The following is a 20,491-nucleotide window of genomic DNA, read 5'->3' as shown; positions in this document are numbered from 1 at the left end:
GTCTCACGAGAAGTACTAACTTCTCGTCTCGGTCTCGTCACGGTTTGAAAAAACCTAGTCTCGCTCATGGTTAAGGAAAATTAAAGAAACTAAACATAATAAAACATTAAAATTCACAAAAGAAAATCTTCCAAAGGAGGACTTAAACCCGCAACAAAAAAGAAGGCACATCAAAAGAAAGGCGTTATTACATAAACAGTACTGCACTATCAAGTTAGCCATTTAAAGCCTCTATAAATGGCTAACTCGATAACGTTAAAACTTGAATGGAAATCTCATCTAGATTAGACAACCATTTTATCAGGTAATAGACTGGTTGCCTACTCAAATGCTAATTTATCTTTTAATTTTAAATTCAGCGCTGGGCTAAAATTTGGTTTTATCATACTGCTAACTTTTAAATATATAAAAAACAAATAGATTTAAAAGTTAAATATATTTATTTTTAAAAGTTAAATATATTTGTTACCCTATGTATATTTATATATACGGTAACTCTCCTAAATCACACGCGGATTTTTTTAATAATGTAGGTACCCTTATGTAAAATACTGCTTTTCTAAATTACAATGTTAAAGTTATATAGAGCAAGAACCCGTGGCCGCCAGACCTACGTTATTTTATAAAAGCTAAAAATTTCTCAGCGTGTGTTTCCAACACAAGTAGGAACGATGGTCATCTATGTATTTCAGATCATGGTGGTTTTGTTTGGTAACAGGTACAATAGGTTTTTAAAATACCGGCTAAACTACGTCAAATTATAAAGCGTAATTTTCTTACAATTTTCTACCTAGTAGTCTGGTAACAGGTACAAAAGGTTTTTAAAATACCGGCTAAACTACGTCAAATTATAAAGCGTAATTTTCTACCTAGTAGTATTAGAAATCATGCCATCCATTCCCAGACACTTATCATGGTGGCAACCAAACACCCTTAAACTTCGAAAAATTGTAACTGTAATATCGTTATAGTAAAAAGGTTGAAAAAAAAACAAGTTACTATTCTAAGATGTTTAGTCATTAGCCAGACACTTTCTACAGTTCTAACTCCTAGCCAGACAAGCATATGTTAGCAATATCGTTAGTTCTATATCTAAAAACGTTCTAACGAAAACCTTAGTTTCTGAAAATAATTAGTTTGATTGCGTCTAAAAAATAACTGGTTTCTATTAGCGCTTGAGATAAAAACTATAATAAAAATGAAGTTAAAAAATGGTTTTTTATTATTATTTTGAACAAAGTAGCTATCAAAACCATTTTTTAACTTCATTTTTTATTACAATTTTTATCTAAGATTCTAACTGTTATTAAATGTCATTAGAAATATTAGAAACCAGTACTAAATGACGCAATCAAACAGTAATTACTTTCAGTTAAGTTACGTAACTAGAAAGTTTTGCTAGAGAACTAGTTTTTGCTAGAACGTTTTTAGATATAAAACTAACAATATTGCCAACATATATGCTTGTCTGGCTAGGGTTTGTCACCATGATAACTGTCTTAGAATGGTGAAACTCTACCACGAAAACAATTGTAAAAAAATTACGTTTTATAATTTGACGTAGTTTAGCCGGTACTTTAAATACCTTTGGTACCTGTTACCAGTCAAAGCCACTGTTATTTAAAGTACATAGTTGGCAATCGTTTCTACTTGTGTTAGGAGTATGCGTTGAGAAATTTTCAGCCTTTATAAAAAAACGTAGGTCTGGCGGCCACAGGGTCTTAGACTAATAGGAATAAAGCTGATATTTCTAAATCGCAGTTATATTTATAAACCAGAAATCAGAACATATACACTGATTAAAAAATCAGTAACTTTTTAAGCAAAAATTTTAAGATAGTAACTCTGATACTTAATCAAACATAAATATTAGATATGTTGTCATAAATTATTTAGAAAAAAACAATGTAAAACAAACATTTATTGTCTTTTGGACATATATGAACTAAGATCGGCATCTAAACTGTTACGATTGATAGGAGCGTTATTAATCATTTTCCGAACACCTTTGCCACGGCGAGATTGAAAACCACTATTTTTGGAACCGCCTTTTTTAAAATTATTTCGTTGTTTATTGATACCAAGATTAGAACCACGTTTGAAACCAATTCTATTTCTAATATCTTTTTTGTGCACAACTTTACCTAATCGATCTTTAACATTCGATCTAATTTTTGATTTATCTAGTCTACTTTTTATATCTGCACTTTGTTGAACTTGATCCATTACGGCGTGAAGACCTGTTCTTCGTGACATTTGCTCTGCAAGACGCCTATTTTTAGCACTAGCTCTAAACTGGCTAGTATCTTTTCTTATTGGGGAAGGAGCTTTTTTTCGAAGCATTTCTGTAAACCTAAAATTATAAAATATGTTAAATTAAAAATTTATTTAAAAAAAAAATTATTTTACACTTATATAAACTTGGATGTTTTTGTGTATTTATATCGCCTAAACTTTTGTGTTTATGGGTCTCGTATAGTAAACGACCGGGGTTGATATTTGACCGGGGCCGGGTCTGATAAAATATAGCCAGGGCCTAGGTCGGGTTTGTGACCGGGACTGCATAAACATTTATACATCCTACTTTCTTTTTTTTCAAAATATATGGTTGATTTTGTATATATATGCATTTATAAACATCATTATGATCAACTTGATCATGATCATGATCATCATCATAATTGTCATCATCATAATTGTCATCATCATTATCATTATCATCATCACCATTATTGCCATCATCATTATCATTATTATCATGATCATCATTATTGTATTCATCATCATCATTGCCATTATCATCATCATATCATCATCATCATCATCATCATCATCATCATTATCTGCAGGCTTTAGACTTCCTCTTTTATGCTGTTTCTCTAATCATGGTCAATGCTCAAACGAGCTATTACAAAATCTCTATTACAATAAACCAAAACTCATTCTTGCTTGGCTTCTTATTCAACAAGTTGCATCCTTTTACTGTATCTGTCCCTATTTATTAAATACTGCCATAAATATATGCCGGAATTAAATAGTAAATGCAAGTATAAAATTATAATATATAAAGAATTATAAATTTATTCTAGCCTCTGCTAGAAACCGCAGGACTTGCAAAAAGTCTCATTTTTAGCCGGGGCATGGTCCCGGTTGTTTACTAGTCTCGTATGATCGTATGAGTTTACAACTTTGTGTTTATCTGTATTTCTATTATTTAATTTGATGAAAAGAAATTTATTTATTACTAGTTAGAACCTCTGATCTCAAATTGTAATTAAACTTAAAATTTTACATATAATATCACAATAAAATTCTAAACGTTATACTAAGACAAACTTTCTAATTAAAAAGACTTAATTACTTAACTATACAAACTGTCACTTGTTTTTGCACAAATGACTTCCCAATTTTTTCAAAGCTATTATCACTTTGTTTATACAAAAAGAAGTCATAAAACACTCGACATCTATATTTAATTCAAAATATTTTGAATTGTAAAAATTGCAAATTTTTTTTTAGTGTTATTCGCCGTTCTACGGCAAAGGGATACATACAAGGGGCACATAGAGACACTCCAGTCAAGATTTTTTTTTTAAATTGTGTTTACAACTCTTTTTTAAATCTTAAACTCCGAAATACAAACCTTTTTGAAAAAGGCTGCTGCGTGGAGAAAATTCAATTGATTGAGTTGAAGTAATTGGAAAAGTGTTTTTAAATTGTGATAACTTTCCTCTACATTTTGAACTACGTATAGTACAATCATTTTGTTGACACTAGTGCACTTCTGGTTTCTTGGTTGAAAATTTTATTCTGGTGGGTCAAGCACGTTCATGACAACCTTTAGAAATCCTTAACGTCCATCAATATTAACACATATAACAGAATTAAAAAGTTCCAATATCCTAAAGGAACTCACTTCAGTTACTTGCATAGATAGATAACATAGATAAAAAATAAAACTTTACAAATTTTAAACTTTTTGATAGCGTAAAACTTATACAAGTAGAACTTAACATCAGCTATATATACTTTAATAGAAAGAGTGTTTCCTCTTGTTGCAAGTTTCCATATCTGTACAATATTGAAAACTCTGTTGTCACAAACAACAGATTTTTTTTAGCATACAAAAAAATAACTCTGTAAGCAACATTTTGATTTATTAAAGTAATTAAGACATGGAGATTTTGATTTCGAAGTTGACTGAGAAGTTGATGACAACCATTAAAACAGGAAGTCTTTACAGATTTACTGATAGCCTTACCTTTCTGTTTAAATAATAGATTTGTCTTACAACTTTGATGAAATCCAGTCTGATGAGAGATTTGTTGATCATTTAAATCAATGAACTATTCCTCTCCAAAATAGACACTTTTGTCTCAATTGGCAAAAACAAATTGTCTTTAACCATTAGATAATTGACAGTTGATTTTGTCAAAATGTTTATTTATTTTGTGCCAACCTGCAATTAATTAAATAAAAAAACTTTGTTTTGAGGTAAACACTGCATGATTTGAAAACTGGAACAAAAAAATAACCTTAAATAATACCCCTAGTATCAGAGTTGTTAGTCCTTGGCCTTGCCTAAAGCCAAAAATTAAGGTGTTGACGTTGAAACTTTTGACCTTGGACTTGAAATTTTTGGCCTTGACCTTGGTTGTTTTGGCCATGGCCTTCATAAAAAAAAAACATAAAATTAAAGAATTAAAAGTTTTCATTCTTTATTTTACGTAAATAATTATGCAATTAATCATTCTTTATTTAACGCAATTACTTTATCAACTTAAGGTAAAAATTTAAGTCTTTGGTCTTCAAATTTTTTGAGTAAACGTTGGCCTTGAAACTCATTTTCTTGACCTTGGCCTTGTAACATGCGTCCTTGTCCTTGTCTTTACTCTTATAACTTTTGGCTTGATCTTGGCCTTGTAACATGTGGCCTTGGCCTTGCTATTTTTGGCCTTGTTAACAACTATGCCTAGCATCCCCCTAGTTGAGGGAAACTAGAAACTAGGAATATATATTTTGGCGCTTAAAAGATTCAGCTATGTTTATTTAAAGTGCACAAAATATAATAAAAAATTGCCTAATTAGATATATACTATAGTATATATCTAAGAAGGCAATTTTTTAATATATTTTGTTACATGTCAGGGGTGAACCCTCATAGTCATCCGGTGGCACAGGACGACTCATTTTCTTAAAGGGTGACTGATATTTAATAAAAAATGCACATCAGTAGCCCGGCAGGACAACCAGACAGTTTTTTACTTACAAAAGAAAGTTTAAGAAAGTTTGAGTAAAAAGAAAGATTTATTTTGTTTATTTAAAATAAATTTTTAAAAAGCATTGAAAGTAGTATACACTTCATTTAATAATGAATACACTACAATGCATTATGCAATTTTACTAAATGTATTAAAAAGAAGCAATTTAATATTTCAAGATACAACTGAACTGTTTTTTTAAACGTTGTTCTTCTAAAATTAAATTTTCTTTTTATTCAAAATGCTAATGTATCTTTTTTTTAAATGTTATAGTCACATTTTAAATCACCTGAATGGGCAGTTGAATTGTTAATAGCACTGAATCTCTTTTGTTTTTCATCAGTAAAATAAAAATTTATTTTAACTTTTTCAAACAAAATAAAAAACAAAATAAAATAATAAAAAACATTCTTAAGATGCATGTGAAAAAACAATAGAATGCATTTAATAATGGACAAGTGGAAGTTCTTTTTTTTTAAAAAAAAAAAAAAAAGTCTAAGGGATCAACCATAAATTACACAATGCTAAACTTATTTTAAAAAAGTAAGTAATCTTAAGCTCTTTTATGCGGCGATTTTCATTAAACTTAATGAGCTATTTTAATTTGTATTAAACTAAAAACTATGCGAGGGAAAACTTCTTATCTTTTTTTTTTGTTCATTAGTGAAATTTAGAGTTGCATAATTTATGGATGATGCCTTAGTATAATGGAGTACAATAAAAATATGTTTTAAATATTCAACTTAATTTTCAACTAAGTTTAATTGAAGATTGAGAGAGAATAATAGAATATTTTTGTTTTTATAAATGGTTTCTTTGCGATTATGGCTTTCAACTTTTTTTCTCAGCGTAATCAAACCTTTGCTAAGATTGACAAAAAGAAATAACACTAAACATATATTGATTACAACAAAAATGACGACCATTTAAAGTAGTGTTTAAAGATATTTCTTTACCAATATCTCTTTGTTACTAAAGTTACTTAACAATATCATTTAACAGCTTATAAAGTTTCACTTTTTTTTCTTCATTAATTTACTTTTAATTAAACTGTTTCTTATTTGTCATATTTTAGTAGTCAGATGTAAAAACTTTTTTTCTTCAGTATTTTCACTTGAGAGAAATACTAAAAAATTATTTTTAGTATTTCTCCTTTTTTTTCTTGGTCTGCAGGTGACCAGGAAAATGTGTGTGTGAATATATATATACATATATATATCAGGGTGTTAGCTAGCCCAATGTAACGCAGAATTCCCAATGGGTTTAAAATTCCCCAAATTCAATGACCTTTTTTTTTTAGAGGTAAAAGGAAAATTTCAATAAAAATTCTGAATATTTTGGGGAACAATAACGATAAAAATTCCCAATATCGCAAAAATGCGGTATAAAATATTTTCTTGGCTAACACCCTGTATATATACATTTATACACACACACACACACACACACACACACACACACACACACACACACACACACACACACACACACACACACACACACATATATATATGTATATGTATATATATATATATACATATATTAATATATATATATATATACATATATTAATATATATATATATATATATATACATACATATATATATATATATATATACATATTATATATATATATATATATATATATATATATATATATATATATATATATATATATATATATATATATATATTGTGTAAATTAAATATGTAAATTTTTTTTAGTAGCCATGTACTTTTTATAATAAATTTAAACATTTGAAACTATTTTTTGATGTCTTTTTAAAAATCTTTCATAAGATTACTTTTTTTAAATACTTTAAATTATAAATAAGTTTAATTAAAATCTTTCCGTTGCAATGGAACGATTTAATTTCTATATTTTTTTTGTTTCTATTTTTACAAAGAATTGTTTAAAAGCTTTTTTTTTAAAACTTGACTTACTAATGAAATGATTAAAAATTAATATTTTAAAAAGACTACATTATTATTAAAAAAAAAATCTTTTTTTTTAAATGTTTATACAATTATATTAAAATTTTTTATTGAAATAAAAAAAATATATTTTTTTTATTTCAATAATTTAATTTCCTTTTTTAAATAAACAACAATTTAAATAAAAATTTTTCATTTACTAAACAATCATTAGAAGTAATTTGTAAAAGTGTTTTATGTAACTTTAATAAAACGTTTCAAAAAATTTGTTTTAAAGTAATTTAATTCAACTGCAATTAAAAATGTAACATAAAGTAAATTTTGCCTCCAATTTGAGTTTTATTTTAAAGCTTTTATATTTTCTTTTTAGTTTTTTTAAATTTTTTTCATAGTTTTCAGACTTAAAAAAAAAGGAGACTTAAAAATGGTAGGCTAAACTGTTTAGCTTAGCATTTCTTTTTTTCAGTGCATTTCTGAAATCATCAAAACATCTAAACAGTCGTGGTCAAGTTGTAAACAAAAAAAATTATTTGCGTGGTCAGCAAAAGCGTTCAATCGCACACCATTCCTGTCCAAGCCTGTATATAAATATATATATATATATATATATATATTGCCGTTTAAGTATTGCTATAATACATAAATATATAAATAAATATTTACATGGCCTAGGCAAATAAAGACAATAGTAGTCTTATCACTAAACCTTGATACAAGTTTCTTTTTAATAAACAACTATATTTGAATGGGTCATTTCAGAAACATCATAAGCCATTTTTAGAAAAAAATGAATCAAGCATGATACTGTGTTATCTGTGGGTAGAAACATGTTTGTTTAAAAATTTTAATTGTTCAAACCTTTCAGTTAATGACTTATAAAGTGTTGACTAAAAGGTCTGACATGTATATACATGCATGTATGTATATACTATCGTATAAGATAATTCTGTGCATCATCAAGTCATTTTTTCCAAAAATGACTTATGGTGTTTCTGAAATGACCTGTTCATTTCAGAAACACCATAAACTAGAGGTCACATATTCACATTACTCAAACTAAAGTGTAAACTCAATTATCGTAAATATTCTTACTCCCTCAGGGTTGTTAATATTTGGAATTACTTGCTGTTTGGTGTCGTTAATGCCAAAACATCAAGAGCTTTAAAATTAAACTTCACTCTATCAACTTTAAAAACACTGTTCCGGGTAACTAATTTTTGTTATACAATTGTGGTATTATATATAATGCAGGCCTTGTTTTAAATAAAAAATGCCTAATGCGTTAGCTTAATGCGATATTTGACGTCATAAAATTCTCTTTATTTTTTTTATTTTTTAAAGACATTAACTTTTTTAAACTACTGCAATAATATTATATACTGCAAAATAAGCTAAATGTTATTTAACAGCTTTTTTATTACTATAAAGGGATGTTTATTTTATTTTATCTTTTTTTAATATTAAATAATTAAATTTAATATTGCATTTTTAAAAATCTTTGGTATTAAAAAACTTCTTTCTTTTCTCGACATTTGCATAAATGAATTAAAATATGTTAAACTTTTGAGTTTTTAAAATGATTATTTCTTAAGTTTTTAATTGGCGCTTTACAACTACAAACAATTTTTTATTACATTAATTTATTTACTTTATCTATTTAAAGTTTATTAGTTTATTACTTTATTATCAAAATTACATAGTTGTATATATTGTTTATTAAAAAATGATCAATGCTATTTAACTGGTGTTATATAAAAAAAAAGTTTAACTTACATTTTGCAAACTTTTGATGCAGTTGTTTATTTAAAATTTAATTTTGAGTAAAATAAATAAAGTTTAGAAAAGAAAACTGAAAAAACAATTGCAATAAAAATAAACTGATTTTTTTTAAGAACAAGTAAAATTTAAATATTTAACAATATTTATAAATATTTTTAAATAGATTTGACAGTTAAGTTAAACCCAAGCATTAACTTCAATTTTTTTATTTAACAGAATAAAATTATATATTTTTATTAAATCAGTTTTAAATTAAATCATATATTTTTTTATCAGAATTAAATTATGTTTTTATGGTCTTTGCTTCAAGCTTAAAAAATCAATCATTACAATAGAAAATAAAAATAAAAATAAAAAATTTCAATTTTATTTCAGTTTTTTCATTAGTAAATATTTACGAATAAAAAAATTTATTGTTTAAATTTATTATTTAAATAGCACTTATATTAAACATAATTGTCATTCAAACTTTTGCAACAAATAATTTTACATAAATGTCATTCAAAAGTTAAAGTGACTTTTTTTAAAATAAATTACTTCTTTTATCTTACCACTTATAGTTTAATTATTTAATTTATAGTATAATTTAAAAGTTAAAAAATGATAAAGAGTCACTTAACCAAAATTGCTTACTGCTTATGTAAAATCGCTTAAGGCTTACATAAAATCGCTTAAAGCATACGTAAATGGCTCTATGGTAATGCTTTAAAACAAGGCCTGTAATATATACTTTTTTTGTAGTTTATCGCTAAATAATTGCTAATATGCACTAATTAATCAAAAGTTATGTTATGAAAAATAAAAGATTACGATATATATTTATATAGTAAATATATCTCTAGATGTATACATTTACATAGTAAATATATTATTATCTTTAAATAAATCTTTAAACGATTGTTAACAAAAAACATGTAAGAAGTCTTACATGTTTATCAGTGATGGATCCAGGGGGTGAGGACATGCATCTCTCCCCCCCCCCCCACTACCTGAATCTCAAAGTCCTAAAATCCTAAAATGTCTTAGAAATGGAGGACTTTTTTTTTTTAATTACACAAAGGTGATGCAAAATAAAAAAATATTTTAACATATCCCGCCTCCGCACTAAAAACTCTTGGATTCGCCACTGATGTTTATTGTAAACAGTTGATTACTTTAAATTATTGTAAATGTTTAGTTATTGTAAACAAAAACAGTATTTAAACAAGTTAATTAGATCAAAATATCAAACTCATTCATTCAAGGTTTATTACTAAAAACTCTTTTGTGGAAAAATTCTCTCACACAAAAGAAGCTATTCAAATTTTTTTTTCCTTTCTTTACTTTCATTTTCTCTAATATTTCATTTTGCTTTACTGATTTTATATCCGTATAAATCAGTTTCCTTTTTCCAAAAATATATTTTGAAAAATAATTTAAGTGAGACACATCTATGTTAAGTAAACAGGACATGGTTATTGACTCAATAACACTCTTAGACTTATATCAAAAAGTTTATTGGTTGAAGTTTAAACTAAAAGCAATCCTTTTAATAATATTTTGACATTATTTAAAAATTTCTTTTAAGATACCTGGCACTGAGTACTGCAAAAAAAAAAGGTCTGATTCTGGGTACCTGGTAAAATAGCAGAACTACTGGGTCCTTAGGTCTGAACCGGGTACCTGGCACATCACTAAAATATATCATCTTAAAAAACACTCTCTTGAGTACCCTAGAAACAAAGATAGGAGAAGATTATATTCTATCAGCAATTAGGGATGCTGGTCTTGATAAGGAATTATAGGGATTCCAACTAATTAAAAATGGTAAGACAAAACAAAACTTTTTCTATAAGAGAAAGGGCTTATTATTAATGGTAAACATTACCTCTTTTACAACTTTATCCTATGAGAAATACAAGTAAGCGAGTTGTAGTATTTGTGATAGGACTACCACTTGAAAAAAAGTTTTTTCCCATTGAAAAAGCATTAGAGGAACTAGGATATGGAAAATACATCCATACTAGACCCATTTTCAAAAAAACACCTAGATTTAAAAGGCCATATTATTTTGGAATAAAAGTAGCAGTTATAGACAATCTAGAGCTTCCAATACCAAGGCAATTAAAACTAAAAGAATACAATGTAAGAGCAATATATACTGGACAGGAGGAAGCAGGAAGTGTACCCCAGGAAGAGAAACTAAATAAAAAAACAAAAGAAACAGAACCAACTAAAGAGACAATGAAAGAAGTAACAGAACCCCTTCTAGATATATACGAATTAAAAATTCGAACAAAATACGAATTAAAAAGGTTTACTTGATATAAGAGAGCCAAATATGAAAAGGAGAAAATAGGAAGGCGGAGAGCATACAAAGAACATCAGCAAACAAAATGTAAGACATGGGGAAAAGCTCAATAAAAAAACAAAAAACTCAATCAATAATCAAGACAAATGGTATTAGAACAAATGTTGTCAAATAAACTTAACTTAAAATTATTATAATATAATAAAAATTAAAAATTGCTAAAAATACAAAAAAATACATTTAATTTGTTAAAAAACCCAAAATAAAAATTATAAAACTATATTAAAAAACAAAACAAAAAAATTCTAAAGTATTCCTCACTTAGTTTTGGCTAAGTAACCATAAATAAACCCTTTAGAGGACTACACAAAGAATTTAGGCTCCAAAAAAAAAACCATTACCTAGAGTTTCAGTTGCTAGAGTCTCTAGTTGTTTGACAAAAAAAAAATAATAATGTTATAATTTATTAGTTAAATAATTTTATATTTTATCAATATAATTTAGAATGTTATAATCTTCTATTTATCAATTAATCTAATCTAATCAAAAGCATTTGTATTTCAATCAGCGCTCTATTTTTTTTCCCCTTTACAACAACCATGCCTGTTAAAAAGCATTGCAATTTATTATGCAACTAATTTATTTTTTTTCATAAAAATAACTATGTGTTTTTTATTTACAATGATAATTATACTATTGAGAGAAAATATCATAATTTTGTGAGGGCTGTAAATTGCTCCCTTTAACCATTTTAGGGGAGTGTGGGCAAGAGCCGTATGTATGTATGTATGTATGTATGTATGTATGTATGTATGTATGTATGTATGTATGTATGTATGTATGTATGTATGTATGTATGTATGCATGTATGTATGTATGTATGGATATATAACTACTAATTAAAACTTATACCTATCACTTAGAGTTTGAGTTGTAGTACTTTTAAGCACAACCTTGACTGGAATATTCATTATTTTTGATTTTTTGCTACAAAAAACAAATTAACAAATTAAAACATAATTATCGCAAATAAAGAAGAAATATAATTTGTGTCTATAAATAAGATAAAACATCTATAGAAATGCAAGACTTTACTCAACACAATTTTATTACTCATTGAAAAACTATTTACATTCAACTCTTAATGTCTCAAAATATTTCGACATATATTTTATATCAATATATATCGAAATATTTATATATAATTATATGACAAGGCAATGTATATCGATATATCAATATATGTCGACATATACATTGAAACATGTCTTAATGTAGATAAATACAAATAAATCCTTACTCTTGCTAAAGTATATTGGAGTCACTTGCATAAGTATAATAGATAATTTTAAAAATAATAGATTTATACTCTTAGTAATATAAGTATAATAAAGAATAATAGATTCAAAATCTCCCTTAATGTATTTTTATTAAATATTTAGTTTAAATAAACTATCAAAACCAATTTTTCAACAACAACAAAAAATGGCAGAAATCAATATGGCTTACTTCCGAATAAATGTTTTTAATGCGTTGCTAAATTATTAACTCGATATTATTAACTCGATTAATCGCGAAGTTTGAGTTTTGAGAAAAAATGATTAAAAATGTGAAAACTTAAAAATATTAAAAGACAAAAAAAAATTTGTTTTATTACTCAAATAATAATACAAAATGCATCCTCAAAAGTATGGTGGCTTGCCGATATTCACATCTACAGTATTAGATATTATATAAGATATACAATATAATTATCTGAATTTGAATGTCCTGTTTGTTAAAAAAAGGTGTTATTAAGGTTATTAAAGGTGTTAAAAAAAGGTGTGACAATTGGATTTTGTTGTTGATGAGATGTTGTTGGACAGATGTTATCATACCTCAGTGTATTTACAGATGTTGTTGGACAGATGTAGTTATACATCATTATATTCTAAAATGTAGTTGGACAGATGTTATTAGACAAAGAATAAACTGATGTTGCTACCACGTCCCCTACAAAATAGCGTAAAGTAAAATTTGCTTATTTTAACTGATACATCTGAAATTAAAGTTATTTTAGAATGAAAATCTAATAACCAAAAATGTAAAAAGTCCTCTTCAAGAAAAATAAAAATAAAATGGCAAAACAGATAATTTTTAGTCAGTTTGACACGTGTTTAAATAATAAAAGTTCTGATGAAATTGATTTTTGAGTAAATATACTTGATAATGAAAGTAAAAAAGTTTCTGGAAATTTTCTAATTATCAAGTAGGCCGGAAAGAAATACTTTATCTAGCAGAAGTTATAAAAATTGTTGGTGTAGTTTACAAAATTAAGTCTAGCTTAAAATATGAAAATTTTCAAAATTTCAAATTGTACTGTTTTATCCAATATCATATACGTAGAAAATGATGGTGATATTTGTTTTTCAAAAAAATATTTACAACTTATATGTATTTATCATTAGATATAGGTGGTATAATTTTTTTTTATAAAAATTGCATAAATTTTGCGAATTCAAAAAAAAAAAAATTAAAATCGGATCTTTAAAAAAATTTAAAAAACGAAGCCTACCTGAACTTGTTTTAATTATTGGTAAGCATCTAAAAGTAATCCAGGACATCCACATGTAGTTTTAAAGTATAACCAAAAGTATAACTCGAAATATATTCGAAAAGATTTTATTTTTTGTGCGTATTTATATATATAAAGTTATTATATATTCACTTTTACTTTTACCTAATCTAGTTACGATATTTTACTTTACCTTTTATATATTTTACTTAAAATATATATAAAGTTTTATATATTAACTCTTACTTTTACTCAATCTATTTATGATATTATGTATTAAACGATATTTTACTTTATTTATTATATATCTTTTGTAAACATTCATTTAATTTTTCTTTTATGTTATATATTCTTGAAGCAACTTTGTAAAAATTATAAATTGTAACACGGTGCTTGGCGATAAGGCAAATTATGCCTTCTTCTTGCTCCGGCCATTAACTTAATTGTAAATTTATGGAAACTGTCAAATTTGTTAAACGGCAAAATAAAATAAAAACAATAATAAATAAATAATAAAAGATTTAATAGAAGCATGCTTTCGCTGCTGGCAGATATATTTTGTATTTATATATTATTATAGTTCTTAACTTACTATAATTTATTTGATTCGTGCTAGAAGTCCTACTTGTGTATTCAGTTAGATGATTATGATTATTATTCAAATTTAGAAAAAAATAATAAATATGGAAAATAAAAAACTTGATGCTGGAAAAAGACGAAAGGCAGGAGGATCAAGAATTTTCAAAAAACGACGTTTTCATGGCAAAAGTTTTTTTAAAGCTCCTGAACCCAACATTGACTCGGAAAATAGTCTTGTTAATAACATACCTTCAACAAGTAATTTAAATGCTTCAGCTTCATCAAATAAACTTACATTATTAAATCATAAATAGGTATGTTACATGAAAATTTTAAATTCATCAAGTTCTAGGTTGTTATATAACATTAAAAAGAGCTTTATTTCATTATTCCAAAAGTGAAAAAATTTTCAAAATCGAACAACCCTACAAAAAGTTATGACGTTTTAAGTACCGATTTTTTGATATTAGGATTTGTTGAAGAAACTGTGGTCAAAATAAAGTTTTTATTAACTAAAACTATTATAACTTAATCAATTCTTATCCAAAAGTTTACATCTTGGTATCAAAAGATGGATACAAGAGTTATCTACAAATTTATAAAGGTTTCTAGATTACGGGCCCATCCGGGGGCAAGAGGGGGCACAAAACCACCATCAATACCGGCAATAAAGACTAACAATATTTGTAAAAAAGTGTTTTTTTTTAATGAAAATATAAATTTTTATATACAAGATGTTTTTTAATTAGCTATCCGACCACAGTCAAATATAGAAGTTTTATCATTGTCTTTGGGTGGATGTAAGGGTGATGGTTTCAAACACCCTATTGTCAAAAATGGCTCTTTTTTTTAATAAATACTTATCTTTAATTATAATTAAAAAGAAATCTAGTATCAAATCAAAAATTATATTTTACTACTTCACAACATCACTAGCAGCGCACCCTTTGTTTCAAGGGGTGTAGATGGGGAAGGGGCGTATCATCGCCTCCCCCCTCTTTTACAACCTAAAAAAAAATTATATTTTTAATGAGATTCGAAAAAATATTTAAATGTAATTAAAATAATAAACTTTAATATAAAAACATCTTTTACCAAAATTCAAAATACATCACATAACACTTAGTTATAGATGGTTCCCCCTCTGACCTAAAAAAATTTTTAAAAACAAAAAATGTTTTATAATATTATTTTAATTAGTTTACATCTTTTAGTTAATGATTAAGATAACTTTTAGTTAATGATTAAGATATTAAACTCCATTGATGAAACTATATAATAATCATTGTTAACAATAAACACGACGTGAATGTAAGCTAGACCCATCTATCAAAAAAAAGTTCCACTACTCACTTTATATTTTTACAAGTTCCACTACTCGTAGTAATTTTTTTTGTGCTAGTTCCACGAGTTGCTGTAAATTTTTTTGCAAGTTCCACAACTCCGTGTACATATCTTTGCAAGTTCCACTACTCACTGTACATTTTTTTTGCAAGTTCCGCTACTCGCTGTAACTTTATTTGCAAGTTCCACTACTCGCTGTACATTTTTTTTGCAAGTTTGACTTCTCGCTGTACATTTTTTTTGCAAGTTCCACTACTTGCTGCATACTACATATATATATATATATATATATATATATATATATATATATATATATATATATATATATATATATATATATATATATATATATATATATATATATATATATATATATATATAAATTAATAAAAAACACTTATCTAACTTTTTCTTCAACTTGAGGTTTCACCATTGCTGGATCATCAGGAGAACTCTTCCTGATGATCCAGCAAGGGTGACGCTTCAAGGTGAAGAAAAAGTTAGACAAGTATTTTTTACTAATTTATTATTGCTCTGTTCTTTAAGAACATTGAGCACTCTATTTATAAAATACACTAACATAATTTACATATATACATATATATATATATATATATATATATATATATATATATATATATATATATATATATATATATATATATATATATATATATATATATATATATATATATATATATATATATATATATATATAGTCGAAAAATAGTAAAATCATGTAGTAAAATAATAAAATGCATGTATAATTATCAAAAAATAATGGCAATATATTCACATTAGGAAAACATCAACTCAATGAAAACATCAACTACTATGTCAGCAACCAGCTGGAACTTTTTCATATAATAATCAACAGTTTCAGAATCATTTTCTTTTCTAGTCCAGTAAGAAATAGTAATAGCCTTTCTATGTTTTTTTTTAAGTTTTAGTATTCTGCTATTGTGCAAGACTGTCATTGCTCTATCGGAATCATATCATTCATAATTATTATTGATTTAGTATGTATTAAATATATATATTATATTATAGTATATATTTAATATATACTATAATATAGTATATATTAAGTATATAATATAGTATAAATATAATATACTATAAATGGTATATTAAATTTAGTATACTATAAATATATTATATATGTCTATATATTTTTAGACAAATATTAGTATATTACTAATATATGATATATTCTAAATACGTAAAAAAGCAATATATTATATTATTATATGATATAAAGCTTTTTAAAAATGTAACAGTATGATTGGACTGAGCAAAAAACATGTATTATTGATTTAATATATAATAAATATTATTTTGACATTGATACTTTATAAATTTAATATTAGTATTTATATCACAAAATCATTTTATAGAAAAATCACATAAATTTTTTAATAATTATTATTATTGGCTTATAAAAACGAATATTTGATATCCTTCAGTACCCCCCCCCCTTCTCCCCCAAACAGAAGTCGGAAAAACAAAATTTAAGTACCAAAAGTGAGGGTAAAAATAGGGTATCTGCTAGTTAAAATAAATTCTTGAAATTTGGCATGTGCATAGAAAACGTATAAACTTAAAAAAAAGAATAGGATAGAAAAAAAAAAGATAATATCTTCAATATTTACTAAGCACAAGAAGTACAACACACTTTTTGATATCAATAAATAACACTTTAACTTTCGTCAATATAATAAAAAAGTACTCTTTAAAAAAGTTCAACTATTCTACTTTTAAAAAAACTTCTAAGTTAATATAAAATTCTGAAAAAAAAAAATGCTACAAAATATCATCCTACCATACTGCCTAAACGCAAAGTTCTAAAAACGTGGAACAGTTTTTTAGCACAAAATTCGGCTCCGTAAAACGCGGGATTTAACATACCTATCATAAAGCAACAACAGTATCAACAAAACGAACTTCATTACCTAATAACAAATCGAATTTTCCACACTGTTACATCATGTTGGATAGCTTTGTTTTAAAAAGATGAAATTGCAACGTGCCCTGAATGTCAATCGAGGAGTATTAAACTTTCTACAGATTTATCAAGAAAGAAAGGACTGTTTGTTTTATTAGAGTTTACATGTACAGCCTCAGTCTGCTCATGGAGTAAAAGGGTTTACACTAGCCAAGAAATTGATAATGAATCTCGTGGGCAATACCAATTGGATGTAAATATGAGATCCATTATTGCTATGAGGGAAATAGGAAAGGGGCATGCTGCTTTAACAACCTTTGGTGGTTTTATGAATTTACCTCCACCAATGCATAAAAAAACATTTCATGATATTCAAAGGAATATATTAATGGCTGACAAGCAAGTTGCTCTAAACTTTATGAATAAAACAGCTGTTGAGATTAAGCAAGGTCTTGGTGAGAACAAGACAGATATTACAGTTTCATGCGATGGCACCTGGCAAAAGCGAGGATTCTCTTCTTTAAATGGTGTTGTAACTATAACTTCAAGCGATACTGGAAAATGCATTGACTACCGCATTAAATCTAAAGTATGCCATCAATGTGATAAATGGGAAACAAAAAAAGGCACTGATGAATATGATGAGTTTTTTAGTACACATGAATGCAGCATTAACCATAAGGGCTCATCAGGCGCAATGGAGGCAGCTGGAATTGTTGAATGTTTTACATCATCAGAGTCAGACAGAAACTTAGGTTATGCTTATTATATTGGTGACGGTGACTCAAAATCTTATCTAGAAGTTGCTAAATTTAATCCATACAAAAATCTTATTGTCCAAAAATTAGAATGTGTTGGACGCATACAAAAAAGAGTTGGTAGCAGACTTCGTAAATTTAAAGCCACTTATAAACTAAAATTGTCTGATGGGAAACCACTTGGTGGAAAAAATTGTCTTACCGAAAAAGAAATTAATAAACTTCAAAATTATTTTGGAATTGCAGTACATCAATGTAATGGTGGAACAGTTTACCAGTTAAAAAAAGCGATTGGTGCAGTACTTCACCATTGCTCAGATGTACTTACATTAGATAGTCGCCACCAAATATGTCCAAGAACCCCTGAAAGTTTGTGTAAATACCAGTCTGATAAAATAAATGGTATAGCCCTGTATAAAGAAAAACCAGGACTACCCATTGTTGTTGAGACACATTAGAAATTGGTGTCTCATCTGCAATCATAAATTTTAATGAGGGAATAAATGGAGTTTTAAATGTATTTGCTATGCTAAATATGTTTAATGGAAAATTTACGCAAGAGTTTTGCACAAATAAAGATTTTGTAAGAGTCGCTAATATGAATCTTAAGTCTACTCCGAAAGTCAAGCTTAAACGGAAAAATAAAGAGCTCAGCGTAAAGGATTTGCAGATGCCAATGAAGAAATGGAAGGAATAGTATATGAGACTGGTCTTTTTTAAATTATTTTTTCTACGTTGTTATACAATTTTTTCTACATTATTATATATAGCGTTTTACTAATTTACAATTTACTAATTTATTGCTTTATGTATTTTTATTCTTTTCTTGTTTTAAAGTGGTTTTTAAACTTTGAAGTCTTAAAAAAACATTTCTAAAGCCAATAATGATTTGAAACAGTTTGTTTTTCAAAAATAATGCTTTGTTAATGCAAATTATGAGTTTTTGGCTTAAATTAGACTAAAAGAGTTGGATTTTCTTTTTCTTTTCTGTTTTTCTCAAAATAAGGTTTTTTTAAACGGTGTGATAAATAACTTTTCTCAATTAAATGCTATGGACCTGAAATTTGGTACATTGATTCTTTTATATATAATCTATTAGCTGAATTAAAAAAAAAATTTTTAACTTTTTTGGTTTTTTAGTTAATTGGGCTCAAAATCTGTGTTTTGGGTCAAAAATCTGCTGCCATTTTGAATTATCATTTAAACAAAAACTTTTTAATAATATTTTTTCCTTAATTCAGCCAATTCAACTTCCTTATTAGATGATGTACAAAAAAATCCAGAGCTGTATCTTTAATCGTTCTTGAGTTATTTATCGCAGCGTAAATGCCCTTTTTTTGGTCCCGCGGACCAAAAAACAGTGTTCCAAAACCAAATTTAAATTCCTTAGTTTTGTAAGGTTTTTTATATTGCAGCCAAAAATTGGGTTTTTTTATACAAAATTCTAGGATTTAGGTTTAAAGGTAGACTTCCACCTTAAGTATTATAAAATACTATAATACTTTTGTAATAAACTTATATAAGACAATGACAATATTTATGATGTAGAACTTGAAGATATTATTATGAAACATCCACTACCAAGTCTAAACGTCATTATCTTATGTTTACTGTTGATCTGCAGCCGTGTTGATTCACATCTCTCCGTTAAGCTTAACGGAGCTTTTGTCTAAAATTTCATTGCATTTATTAGTAAAGAAATGACAAAAACTTAATTGAAATTTGTTTAAATAAAACAAATACTAAAATAAAACATTTATGTTTAAAAAATTATATTTTTAAAGAATTTTTTTATTAATGTAGTTAATAATAAGCTTTTGACCAACGCTCCGTTAAGTTTAACGGAGAGATGCGAATACGGCCTCTGACATCTTGTAATTACTAATATATTATTAATAGGGAATTTAGTCAATTTTTATGGCAATTTGAAATTTTTTTAATTTTAAATGCATTGGATTCCTTAATATATTTCATTTTAAAAATGATTTCAACCACCTCTGTAGCTTATCTAGTTTCGAAGATATACATGTTTTAATACTTTCAA

At 26.4% G+C, this 20,491-nt stretch overlaps 2 protein-coding genes across 2 annotated transcripts in view; both read right to left on the bottom strand.

The window, feature by feature from the left end:
• The window catches only part of LOC100202449 (kinesin-like protein KIF16B), a 182,255-nt gene that overhangs the window by 133,452 nt on the left and 28,312 nt on the right, over nucleotides 1-20,491 (bottom strand). The window lies entirely within an intron of this gene.
• On the bottom strand, nucleotides 1,870-12,254 carry LOC100212435 (chromatin target of PRMT1 protein). Its single transcript, XM_065805926.1, has 2 exons — nucleotides 12,180-12,254; nucleotides 1,870-2,353 (listed from the first exon to the last, which is right to left on the bottom strand). Exons 1-2 carry the CDS (start codon nucleotides 12,236-12,238, stop codon nucleotides 1,921-1,923), a joined length of 492 nt encoding a protein of 163 aa, XP_065661998.1. The 5' UTR covers nucleotides 12,239-12,254; the 3' UTR covers nucleotides 1,870-1,920.

This window comes from Hydra vulgaris, chromosome 09, assembly GCF_038396675.1.
Source record: "Hydra vulgaris chromosome 09, alternate assembly HydraT2T_AEP".
Lineage (NCBI taxonomy): Eukaryota > Metazoa > Cnidaria > Hydrozoa > Anthoathecata > Hydridae > Hydra > Hydra vulgaris.
Note: the sequence above shows the minus strand (reverse complement) of the source record. Positions and strands in the feature narration are given on the sequence as shown.

Bases quoted from the DNA above. Each gene is read 5' to 3' on its own strand.
- LOC100212435 (XM_065805926.1), bottom strand. From the start codon at position 12,238: ATGAATATTCCAGTCAAGGTTGTGCTTAAAAGTACTACAACTCAAACT. The intron at 2,354-12,179 runs GTATAAGTTTTA...TTATAATTTTAG, and splicing joins ACTCAAACTCTAAGTGATAG to GTTTACAGAAATGCTTCGAA.